Source organism: Pagrus major, chromosome 8 (assembly GCF_040436345.1).
Source record: "Pagrus major chromosome 8, Pma_NU_1.0".
In the NCBI taxonomy this organism is placed as follows: domain Eukaryota; kingdom Metazoa; phylum Chordata; class Actinopteri; order Spariformes; family Sparidae; genus Pagrus; species Pagrus major.
The window spans coordinates 15,762,295-15,775,068 of record NC_133222.1 but is presented as its reverse complement, the minus strand read 5'-3'; the positions used below and the strand labels follow the sequence as shown (position 1 = coordinate 15,775,068).

The 12,774-nt window shown below is 39.4% G+C and overlaps 1 protein-coding gene across 2 annotated transcripts; it reads left to right on the top strand.

The window, feature by feature from the left end:
- The first annotated feature begins 960 nt into the window (after window positions 1–960).
- On the top strand, window positions 961–10,127 carry LOC141001629 (glucoside xylosyltransferase 1-like). 2 transcript variants are annotated; one of them, XM_073472767.1, is made up of 8 exons: window positions 961–1,287; window positions 1,843–1,935; window positions 2,629–2,812; window positions 3,013–3,144; window positions 3,236–3,487; window positions 4,122–4,245; window positions 4,372–4,544; window positions 8,473–10,127. In XM_073472767.1, exons 1-8 carry the CDS (start codon window positions 1,073–1,075, stop codon window positions 8,632–8,634), a joined length of 1,335 nt encoding a protein of 444 aa, XP_073328868.1. In that variant the 5' UTR covers window positions 961–1,072; the 3' UTR covers window positions 8,635–10,127. The 2 variants fall into 2 exon arrangements, with proteins under 2 accessions (XP_073328868.1, XP_073328869.1); XM_073472768.1 differs by lacking the exon at window positions 1,843–1,935.
- Window positions 10,128–12,774: the final 2,647 nt, after the last annotated feature.

Here is a 12,774-nt window from a genome sequence, read left to right as displayed (position 1 = left end):
GTGTCAAAATTTCAAGCAACCAATGATGGAATAAACCTAAACCTCTCCATAACATTTATTCAACTAGTTTGTAGTCCTAAAACCCAGAAATCAGTTAGCATTTTTGCACATCTGGTTCCCTCGTCTCAAAGTCTCAGTATTTTGAATAGATTTTCAGTTATATGTCTAAAATAAGGTCTGTGGTTACCACAGGCTCTAGATATTTACATGTTGCATCATTAAATGTCCCGCAATCTAATTATAAAGCGCTTACATGTCTTAAAAACGGCGGTTGCTAACAGGTGGCTAAATGAGACTACAGATGTTGTCACGGACAATAAACATCATCACACCGAACACTGAGGGTCATCTGCTCACTAGTCCGTCTTTACAGGCTGACTTTCATTGGAACTGACTTTACAACTTGTTGGTTGATCAATTTATAAAAAACGTGTCCCATAGGCTTTTTGATGCAGGAACCGGGGTGATGCAAACTACAAAAATACGTCATCGCTACCAATAATCTGAAAAATGCTGAATATCGACCCAGATAATCGGTCTACCTCTGATGTAAATTAAGACTTTACAAAGAAATCACGGCCACTTTTGGGATAAAATGCATTGTTATAGATTTAACCATCAATAGCTCCAACATTAAAGTGCTGCATACACATTTGTAATTATAATCCAGTGATATATTCATGTTTGGTACATAAAGTCCTGCTGATTATTATCTACCTACAGAGGTGGGGAGAGTAGCCGCATTTAAGTAAAAGTACTTTTCAAATCAATCAAAATTACAACTTGAGTTAGAGGACAAAGGTACTTAGCTAAAGTTACTTGAGTAGTGAGTAACTTAAGGGATTAACTAGCTGTCAGCTGTGTACACACTGTAGTAGTGACAGATGGTGGATCAAAACCCAGCACGTGTTATAGAAATGGGTGGGGCGGTGAACTGTAAACACCAACTGTGCTCTCCGGCTTACTTTCTGACTTGATTTATGAGATAGATGACTTAGCTGTGGCATCAGATGGTCACGTTAGCTCAGATCGACAAACATGTTAAGTTAGCGCATAAAACTCGAAACACAAAATGCGATGCTATCTCCACGCATTTCTCCTGTGCACGGTTTTCACCTTCTTTTCACTGTTGTATGTGTGCAATCAACTAGCCTCCACCTTGGAGGAGGGAGACGACTGGAGCCTGAGAGAGCAGGGGATACCCGACAGGAGCGGTCATGACAGCGGGCACCTTCTCAGGAAACGCCCAGGACTGGCAGGCCTCCGAGACCGCGAAGGGCTTGACAGGTAGCTTAGCCAGCTAGTTTATCTGTCACATAGCATTAATTTCATTCTACGACTGAGCACATTAGTTATGTGACCTAGCAGTTAGCTTTAGCCTCATTTGAAGTTGCTATGAAGTTTAGTGAGGCTGTAATGTCGGACCAAAATGACAAGCTAATGTTAGCTTATGTTAGCTACCGGGCTGAATTTAATCATAGCTGGATACATGTAATTTAATGCACATATATAATATAATATGCGTTTTATTTGTCCATTGTTTAAAATGTTGTGTGTTCAAATGTGTTAATGCTATCTTGTCCAAATCTTTTAGCTACCACCTGTTAGCAGTCTACTGTATTAAGCTAGATAATTGATTAACCATTAACGTTACTGCTAACCTGAGTAATTCTGTGCCTCATTAGCTTTTAGCTGGATTTAAAGGACCGCCATCTGTTAAACAACTAACTGTAGGAGGCATTTCAGGACAGATCTAACAAGTAACCATAATCCCAAAACATGTTTTTCCAAAAGATTAATTCAACGTTGAGGATCCAAAAGATCATGTTTTTATTCTGTCAGGTGTAAATCAGTGTCAGTTTCTTACTGGAATCCATATTGGAGACTGCCTGCTGATGTTTGTGGAGTGAACTGCTTATTGGAATCACCTCTTAGGTATGACTGATTTTGTGCATCTCTATAAAAAAGATACCTCTGCTTTTTAATAATCAGTTGACTTCATCTTAAAACTTTCACCTCCTTCCCAAGTCCACAGTTCACAGTAAATGATGGACCTGTCGCTGCATTCACAGTGAACCTTGTGACTACTCTTGACTTCTCAAAAATCAATTAGAAGAAAAAATACTGTGTTTCACAGTATATTTTAACCTTGAATGTCTGTTATACTTCTCATAGATCGACATTCACATATATACAATTAAACATGCCAGAATCTTCTAACTTTTTTACGACCTCTTATCCTGCATACAGTAACGCACCCATGGGCGGAGAATGATGTTAGAGGTCTCGGGGCTGTCTTGAGTCTGAAAGTTTAACCTGTGCTGGCATAATCAGATTAGACGCAATAAACAGATTTTTTTGGTCAAAATGGTCATATTCATGATTTAAAAAGTAATAGTTTACAAGGAGCGCTTGGAGGCAGCATGAAGCATGAGTGATCGTCCTCTTCTACATCTTTTCATTAAACCTAATGACAGTTCTGACCCTACAGGGCTGAGTACCAGACACTGAGCCTGCTGATATCTTCTTTACTTTATTCTTTCCTGCACTTGTCAATGTATCCATGTTGTTGTAAGAATAAAAGCGAGTGTTGGTTACTGATTCATTTTGCTTTGTCTTGGCTCTTAGAGAGAAGTCAGGCTCAGCAGTCAAGGAACACAGTGATGGGAGAAGTCATCTGGCTGTGGTGGCCTGTGGCCCCCGGCTAGAGGAGACTCTCACCATGTTGAAGTCTGCTGTTCTCTTAAGCAAAGAGCCTCTGCACTTTTACATCTTTGCTGAAGATGAGCTACATGACAGCTTCAGAAATGCTGTGAGTACCTTCCCCAACAACACCAGAACTTTCATGTACCAGTGTATTCATTTTCTGGTTTTCCACAGTTTCAGGCATGTTTTTACAGTAAAGACTTAGTTTGATACAGCATTTATCCCATTTTTTGTTTTTTTTTTAAGTTAAAAACTTGGATGTAGATATTGTTAATATTTTTTCTTTGTGCTTATCTTTTCTTAAAGCTGGACTCCTGGCCCAGGACAGTTCAGACCAAATTTAACTTCACCATCTACCCGATTACTTTTCCCAAGGAGAATGCTAAGGAGTGGAAAAAGCTCTTCAAACCTTGTGCCTCTCAGAGGCTCTTCCTGCCGGTAGGTCTAGAGTCATCCATCATCCGTATAACTTGTAACAATTAAACTTTTGAAAAATGTGCTCATAAGTTCTTCGTGCTCTGTTTTCCAGCTGATCCTGAAGGAGGTGGATTCTTTGCTTTATGTAGACACAGATATCCTTTTTCTGCGGCCGGTAGAGGACATCTGGGCCCTCCTTTCTCAGTTCAATTCGAGCCAATTAGCTGCCATGGCTCCAGAGCACGAGGAGCCACGCATCGGCTGGTACAACCGTTTTGCCCGCCACCCTTACTACGGCAAAACGGGCATCAACTCAGGGGTCATGCTCATGAACATGACACGCCTTAGGGAGAAATTTTTTAAGGTATTGTTTTGGTAGATTTTTCTTTTTCTTATGTGGGTCTTTGCGGTATTTTAACTACTGTCAGGCTGTTGCCATGTGCTAAAAAGAAGTGTACTTCATCTTGCCCTTTTATAATACACTATAACTTAATGCCCCTTGTGAGAAAGATCCAACATGTAAAAGATATTTATTAAGGTCTTATTTTTTTCACAGTTCCACAGAAATGTTTGAGACAAGCATGGCACAGTGCTGATGGAAACATAACTAAACATTTAATTTGGGCCATGTCAGTGTTGGTAGATCATGTCAATCAACAACATTGTAAAGAATAATAAACATCTATGGACTGATACTGCTGTCATATTAAATACAAACATCTTTACACTTGGTTAATGACTGAAACATGTAGAGATGTGTGAGATTTAGACATGGTTAAATAGTTGAGTAGCTGCACCACCAATATTCACCAGCTGAGGTCACTCTTGTAATTCTTTCTAAACCATCACAATGAGCATACTCAAGTGGGAGACAACCGTTTCTGTAAGTTGATGTAACGTAGTGACAAAGGCATAATTTTTTCCAAAATTTGCAGGTTTATGGTTTCCTAATACAAATTACATGAATCCTCTTGTGAATGTTGTGTTTTTCCTTCTAGAATGACATGACAACAGTTGCACTGCGATGGGAGGAAATTCTGATGCCCCTTCTCCAAAAGTATAAACTCAATATCACGTGGGGTGACCAGGACCTTCTTAACATCATATTTCACCACAACCCAGGTCTGTGACATACAGCAATATTGTAGTCAGGAATGGTATGTTATGTATGAGACAAACAAGGCTTCACTGTAGATGATTGTTCTTTCATTTACCATCAACCCAACCATGCCTCTTGCTCTGTTACAGAAAGCCTGTATGTGTTCCCCTGCCAGTGGAACTACCGTCCAGACCACTGCATCTATGGCAGCAACTGTCAACAGGCTGAGCAAGAAGGCGTTTTCATTCTCCATGGTAACAGGGGAGTTTACCATGATGACAAGCAGCCAGCATTTCGAGCTGTCTACGAGGCCATCCAAAAGGTAGAGCCAGCCTCTTTCACCGAAAATCTGTGGTTTCTCTGAGCCTCTACAGTAAAGTCAGAAATGTGTCTTTACTCAAGGGTTCTTATTTGTTAATAGTCACCATATTTTGCCAAATGTTTCTGAATAGAATAGAGTATATTTATTCTTCCAAAAGTTTTTGTTGTGAGTATTCCAGCATCAGCCAACTGGAAAACCTAATGCAAGGCAAACTAAGGTTTGAAAAGCTTTGTTTATTCCAGTGAGGAGTGATCATTTTTATAGACTTTCTCTCGGGTGCTTCTGTTTCTTTAGAGGGCAGTTGTGTAGGCAGACTAGACTATTTGGAGAAACATTTACTAGTCATTACATTATCAATAGGCACTCCAGGCCATTGCTTTTCTCTCATGGATGCTTCCGTCCACCAGTGCTTAATCAATAGTCTGTTAAACATTTCCGTCATCCTGTCTTAGCTCTCCTGAACCACACAAATCAGCCCCACTCTACTTGAGATGTTGTCAACAAAAAGGCTAAAATTCATGAAGTTTGTTTCAGAGTTGATGCATTTTATAATTTAAGGCATTAATTCTAACATTTCTTTGAGAACATGACTAATTGTGGAGTGTCAAAATATCAGCATCATAATGTATCAGTGCCGCTATAAACAAGAATCATTAAGAAAAAATCTGTCCAAAACTGAACTTCTAGGCTTATTATGTCAGTCTTTACTTCTGAATATAGCTGCTTTTCAGTGTAACAAAGTTACAGTTGAAAGAAAACACACATGCTCAGTTAAAGGATAAGGTGTTTTTGTAACTGTCCACAAATCAAATCCAATGGAAAGACCAAAACCAACAATGCGCTATTATGTCTCTCAATACTTTCTAACTTCCCCAGCCTGTCTGCGGCACCCAGCTGAGTCCATTCCTCCCCTATGAAAGCGTAAATCTTCTAAAATAGGTTTTAAAAACACTAATTAATTTCCTAAAACACCTGGGCTGTGTAGTTATTTAGCAAATATTACTGGAGAAGGAGTAAATAGTGTATCTGATCTACTATTTTCTGCTGCAGACTTGGTGCTTTAGTTAGTCTTTACGGTAGCAGGATGGTGTCTGTGGGACTGACTCAAAATAAACTACAGTGCTCTTGGTCGTCATAAGGAGGAAACATGTCAGTCAGCACAATTGTATTTCTCATTGATGTGCTTTCAGTTGTTTTGGGACAACAATAATCAACAATGAAGAAATTAGATATATCAGAATTGACACACACAGAGTGTTTCAAAAATGGACAACATATTTCCACTTCCTTTCCACTTTAAAAAAAAGCCTGCCTGACTCAGTTGTGAGCAGGGTTCAGCTGTCAATCACAAAATCAGACCCCCTTTTTATAGCCTCAAATAACATAATTACAGTTTAACTTATCAGAATAATGAACACTTTAACATACATCAGCATGATGAAAGCTAGACATAAAAACATCTTTCTTTTAGTCTGGATGCTGTCCCACCTATTTACATGGTGGAGGTGGGGTTTGTGACCCCTTCTACAGCTTGGTTTCACTTTTGGGGAGCTGTCATGTCATCCATCTTTACATACAGCCAGTGGTTAGCAGGAGAAAATCATTATTGGTTTTAGTTTTTCAGTGGATTTTTTGACGGTAAGAAAAATATAGAATCAACGTCATCCTTTAATATCCTCCTCTTGGGTTTGTGCAAAGGCCTGATTTCACTTTGTTGGAACAGCTGGTGAAGTCTGGCTGTCTCTTTTACAACTTCTGTGAAATCTAAACATTATCAGAATTGTAGCATCCTTAAGTTGGAATGACACCCTTCGGAGCACTTGCCAGTGCATTGCTGGCACTCGAAAATGAAGAAAGAACTTGGATTTAAAAAGTATGACATCTGTCAGATTTACTCTAAATGCGTTTCAGCTTTTACAGCTTAAAAATCCACTACACATCCGTCATCAGCGAGCGAGCAAGTCATCCGGAGAGCTCTCTCTCTGCTTGCGCTGGTTGCTCGCCTTCGATCTGCTCGTGTTGATTTCAGCACACCGGTCAACATGCAGGCAGCAATCGGGGGAGCAAGGGAAGCTTCATTAGCTGGTCTCCATCCATTACCGCCACAGGGCCCAGCCTGGCCACTATCAGTGCGGGCAATGTTCTCAGCCATTAGGTAAACGAGCAGGCTTCATTATGGGGCACTCGGCCCTCGTGCCTCCATCAGTCTCTCAGACAGCACAAACACACATACAGCATCCAAGACAGCATATATTAGACTCCACCAGATTATAGGACGTATAGGAGTGCTGTGGTTTGACATTAGTAAGCATAACAAGTCCTGTATTAAGCAGATAAATGTAAGATATAGAGGTAGAGGAAAAAAATCTATTCGTAGACGCATCGTGATTCTCTCTTAAAGATTATGTCTTGGTGCAGAAAAGTCAATAGTCAGAAATGCGAAACCCGTTATCACCTGTAACATTTTTTTAAGACCAGGCTGTACTTTCCTTACAGCTGAACCAATTAGAAGGTGAATCATAACCGACATAAACATGTGCATCATGTCTACGTTTTAAGCTTAGCTATTCCTTGATATTTTGTGAGTGTGAGCAAAGATAATGGAAGTAAATTCATCTGTTTATTTTAGATACGGATTATTACAAATATGCTATGTTTTAAAATATAGAAATTAAAAATTCTGCATTGATAGACGTTTTATAACCGCATCGTAGCTCTTGGTATCAGACCGTAAGGTGCCTGGAGATTTCCACGCCCGGTTAGATCCAGATCTTTGTAATACAATTAGCTCATTAGAAAAAAAAGAGCCTGCTCTTACTGAAGAACGTCTCATCCTTTGTTGTTTTAAGCTATATTTTGTTGAAGCTTTTATCTGCGCTTCCTGTTGCTCCAGCTCCTCGGGCCCCCTCCTACTTTGTTCCCACTCACTCCTTTGAGGACGGCATCCTAAAGCCTAGAGCAGGCAATTCTGGAGGAAACTCTCATTTCCATCCCACCAAGAGCTCCTTAGTCAGCCCGGCTCCCAAGGCAGGCTCTCCCAGCCAGCAGAGGAGCTTGCAATAAAGGGCACTACCATTACCCAGCCAAGCCCACAGAAGAGTTGTAAAATTTTTAGTGCTGATGCTAGTTTGAGGCATCATGATGGCTGTGTGGACAACGCACCAGCAGCATCCACATAAAAATCGATAGGAGGCTGTTAATGGTGCTTTATTGCTTGCTGCAGTATATGAAAGATAATAAAGAAAGTGTGCTTTGAGTGACCTAATGCTTGGCCAAACCGGAGTCAAATGAGATGCTGTAAAATAGTGATTTCTTCTTATTTACAAGAGCAGTAAAAGAGTGGTGCGCCTCAATATATAAACAAATAGCCGGCATTATTCACTGTACAAAGTGTATTTACATACTGTATGTGACCAAAGCCCTGGCTGCAAATATTAAGTAGCTGGAGAGCTGGAAGTTTTATCTTTGCTGTTCACTTCGTAACACAAAAGCACACAATAATGAAGCAGATCTGGAAAGCTGCAGCTCAAGCTCCCCAATGCTGTCACGCCTTACTGAGTCCATTCGTGTATAGTTGTGGTGATAGATATTCATCATGCAAACACACTCAGAATTGACAAATATGAATCAAATGCAGACTGTTATTGTCTTGAACTGACAGTGATAAATGTGGCACTTAATTCATGTGATTTGAATGCAGTTCTTAATGTCCTTTCATGGCTCTCATACGATGTAACAGGTGTGTAAACACACACTTCTGCTGGATTTTGTTTTAAAAGCATGTTTTGAGTATTTCTTGAGTAATGTCAGCAGAAGGAGAGTATCTGAAATGTACGTGTGCGCAGCCATTAGAGAAACACCACATGTAATAAATTCTGATCTCAAAAATCAGAAATATAATACCTGCTCATTTTTCTCTTCATCGCAGCACCCATTCGGTGAGAACATGGAGACTTCACTGCTTTTGCCACTGGAAGCGTCACTACAGACCACCACAAACAGCTACTGTGGAAGAGCCAGTCACCTGTTTACCAAGAAGTTAAAACAGAGCATCGCGTCTGTTCAACAAGACACCACACTGAGAAGATGATCAGCACATCGCTCTAATATCATTCCATGATTAGTGTCTGATTAGTGATTTGGATTTAAGACACTCCTGTGGAGACAATGAGCTGGATGATTAACAGACTCAGGTCAACACTGAACAATCATCTGTTTACAAACTGCACATCAAGACTGTGGAAATAGGGAGGGGTCATCTGTGGAACAGATTTTTTTTTTTTTTTTTTAAGTACAGCCAATGTTTGTACATTTCTGTCCAGTGAACACAATCAGGTCACAGATGCGTTCTCACAGTGGTGGAAAATGCACTAAATCCACTTTGCCCTGTTGAGATTTTGGACTATATATAGATTGTATAAACCTCGAGAATCTGACAGATTGTTGTCATTTCATCACTTCCCGAATTAGACAGAAACTGAAAAGTTATTGGACAATGAAAATCTGGAGAGAAATTGAGCCATATTTTGAGGTAAAACTACATATTTGAAGACCCATTAGCTAACGTTAGCATTCAACCACCTACTAGCTAACATTACCATTTGATTACATCCAGTGTGTTTCACTTCCAGGCTTAAATAAATGTTTTCCAGTTAGTAGTAAGTGGTTGAATGCTAACGTTAGCTGTTGTAACAGAAGCTAATGGGTCATCAAATATGCTGTTTTACCTTGAAAAACGGCCTGATGTCCCTCCGGATGTTCACTGTCTGTTGTCTTTTCAGTTGCTGATTAATGTGGACACAGTGAAATGATATCAATTTGTCAGATTCACTACATTTATACGGTTTGCAATCTGATCTGATCTGATATAGTCAATAGCTGATGAGAGGGACACTTTCTGTAGTCCAAACAATCATGTTGTTGTTTTGCAGAACCTGCCATCACTTTGTACAATTGTTAAAGGTCTTTGGGGAAAAAAGAAATGCAGCATGGTACTTCAATATGCTGTTCTTATTGAGAGTATTTTATTAGAGTTGTTTTAATATAATTTTGCATTCAGGCTTTGTAATAGTGTTTTTGTCACTGCAGTATATCATGAAAAAATGTGGTTGTTATTTTCAGGTACTTGTCAGTTCTCCATGAATTCTCTTCCTGTTTTTTACCGAACGGAACAAATGCTCATTAGGAATAATTTAAACTTATAGATTCTGATCAGTATTTATTATTGTTGGATGTCTGTCAGGAAGCACTTTCCTTTCGTTTCACATACTGTGGTGTGGGACTTTTCAAAGCATTGTTTACTGTACGTTGTTTTTGTATTTTAGTATTTACCAATATCAACAGGTTTTCCTAAAACTGGAACAAAGGTAACGGGGAGCAGTTAGTTTTCTATCAAACCAGCTAGTATCAGGAAATCTGCCCCTAGATGACAGGTTTATCAAAAATTTGCACTATTGATTTGAGCAATCAAGAATTGTAACAAAACAAAATCATTTCGGTTATATTAACGTTTCACTGAAAAGCCAGCATAGACCTTTCAAATATATTTCAAATGAATGGGAAATAAATATTTTATGAAAAGCATTCTGATGGTGCCTATGTACTATCTCAAATACTGTCTGTGTGCTTGTGATAAGGTTTAATTGAAAAAGTCATTATTTTAAATGCAACACAGCTTCAAAGCATGTGATAAGGTTTGGAATTTCCTTTGTAATAAGGCTAATCCTTATTCTGGTCTGATGAAATTATTTGACTGAATTTACTTTAAAGGACACCTATTATGCTTTTTAATTTCCTTCGTTGTGTAGTTTCTTGTGCATGTAAAAGATCTTGAAAGTTAAAAAGGCCAAAGTACGCGTCAACAGGAGCTCCTCTCCCAAAGAAAACACTGTTCCTGAAGTGTCTGAAACGCCTTGTCAACAGTCGCGACTTTAATTCCGTGACTTCTTGACATCACACTGCGTCACCATGTCACACTTGCAGAATTGTGCCTTTACTCACAGTAGAAGTGAAGTGAACAGGAAGCTGAAAACACGACAGAGCTGACTGGAGACACGGTGAGAGATTCTCACTCATGCGTGTGTGAGCTGACCATTTAGAGCAGACTGGGTAAAGACACAGGAGTTGAAACAGAGCATCTCAGACAGAGGGAGAAAACAGTGCCGCCACACTGGACAAAACAGATGGGTTTATGAGCATTGAAGCATGAAAACCTCTTCTAAAGGTAACCCAAAATGAACTTGAAAATTCCTCCTTTAAGGTTTACCGTGAAATGTTCTTACATTTTTGTATTCTGATGAAGTCTTTTGCTTCAGCTATCATAACCACTCTGCATAAACATGTTGCCCACTCACTCCACACAAACTCCGAATATGATCCATGTCTTAGAAGGCAGCAGCAAGCTGCAAATAGGATGTTATTGTGTGAGTGTGAAGTCTTCAGAAAGTGTTGTTAGATGGCCCAAAAGGAGATGATGTGTCTGGGTCAGTAGCCTCTGGCTCTTCATTTCACAGGCAGATTGACAGACGTGCCTGGAATAGACAATAGATCTGCATGATGAATTTAAAATGGCCCCTTTTCTAAGAAGCTGATGGATGTATTCACTTTTCTTGCAGATAGCTTAATGCATTGAGTTTTCTGTATTTCAAGAAGGAATGATCCCTTTGCAACTTTTACATCTGAAACTCAGCATTATGATGCAGAGTGGATACAACAAAGCCCTGCACAAAAAACACTAGAGGTCAATTTATTTCTCCCATAAAATGAGAATACAATATTATTGAATACCTTCAAGCAACACCCTCAGTAAGATAGATGTTTACAGCTTCAATATGCAAAGAATATTCAGTTTTTAGGGGGAAAGGCTAATGCGACTACCGCCTGGTTTCACTCCCCCTGAGTATAATGGTGATTGAGGTCTCATTCTCCATCCGTCTAACAGGAACTGCCAATGGATTATTCATGTTATTGCTTGCACCACTTGGCCTCCGTAATGTTCAATAGTGATTTAAGGCCCAGGCATAAATTAAAACAGTCGGAGGCAAATGACCCAACACATAGTAAAAAGGGTCACAATGTAAGGATTATGCAATATTACAGGCAGTGCAAAGTCATCAACTTCCCCTTTACTTGACGAGAGTGTGGAGCTTACACCATCAACAGTTAATATGCAGAGGACGTTTAGAGTTTCAGGATGACAGGATCTGTTTTTCAGACTGCAGAGTCCATTACATCTGGAACCAGATGCAAAAATGATGTGTACTCACAAAAACGATGCATAAACCATTCCCCACTCATAAACTGGAATTTATTAGAATTTCCACTGAGACTGTGTGCATTCATGCAGTTTTCTCACAAAAAAAAAGAAGATTATATGCTAATTATTGCACAGCTTGTACATAAACTTGCAACCTCTTGGGGGCAGCAGAAAAAAGGTGTGAACACAACATTGATATATCACCAGTTGATATGACAAACTTGTGAAATACAGTTTCCTTTTTACACATCCACTTTAATAGGCTATAGGAACAAATCTTTTAGCTCTGTTTCTGGTCTCTACAAACTCCTGAGGCAATATCATCTCTTTAGCTGCTAACTGTGTCAGTCTGCTGAGGCTGAACTCCCACTGCCATAACTGAAATATAGTGACGTTGTAAGTACTGATGTACTTAAAAGTAACACAAGAAAATAGAATACAATGCATTCAAGCTGGGGTATCATGTTTTTTTTCCCCAAAAAAAGACTGAATGTTGAAAAATTACTAATATTCATTCTCCTTTTAGCTCCATTTTGGTCTCCACCAACTCCTGAGAAAGACCACAGGATCTTTAGTTTGATAAATGCCGCTGCGTCTTCATGTTCATCCGTGAACCTCGCAGCTGAACCTGCAGAACATCCTGGAACTAGTTTTGGTGATTTGGAGGTGCTGGATTGGTCAATACAAGGCCTGAAAGACAGAATGACAATTATTTTTAAAGAACAGCATCCAATGACTTATGACTTAGGGAAAGTGGGGAAAAAGATCATTGTTAGATAAGGTGATGTCAGAATTTATGAGGATTTTGGCAACGTGGGAAAGCAGAAGTGATGGAGTAGATTAGAGTGGGAAGAAAATGTGTGCATGCCTCAAAACCAAAACAATGAGCTAAAAGAAGCTTAAAAGCCCAATAGAGTGGTAGAGTTAGTGACGATTCACTGTGTTTTCAGAGTTTGAGAAAGGCTTCAAACATAC

What these genes read in the sequence shown, in the direction of transcription:
- LOC141001629 (XM_073472767.1), top strand. Translation starts at nt 1,073, where the DNA reads ATGCGATGCTATCTCCACGCATTTCTCCTGTGCACGGTTTTCACCTTC. An exon ending in TTATTGGAATCACCTCTTAG is followed by an intron (nt 1,936 to 2,628) that starts GTATGACTGATT and finishes CTTGGCTCTTAG; the next exon opens with AGAGAAGTCAGGCTCAGCAG. An exon ending in CATATTTCACCACAACCCAG is followed by an intron (nt 4,246 to 4,371) that starts GTCTGTGACATA and finishes GCTCTGTTACAG; the next exon opens with AAAGCCTGTATGTGTTCCCC.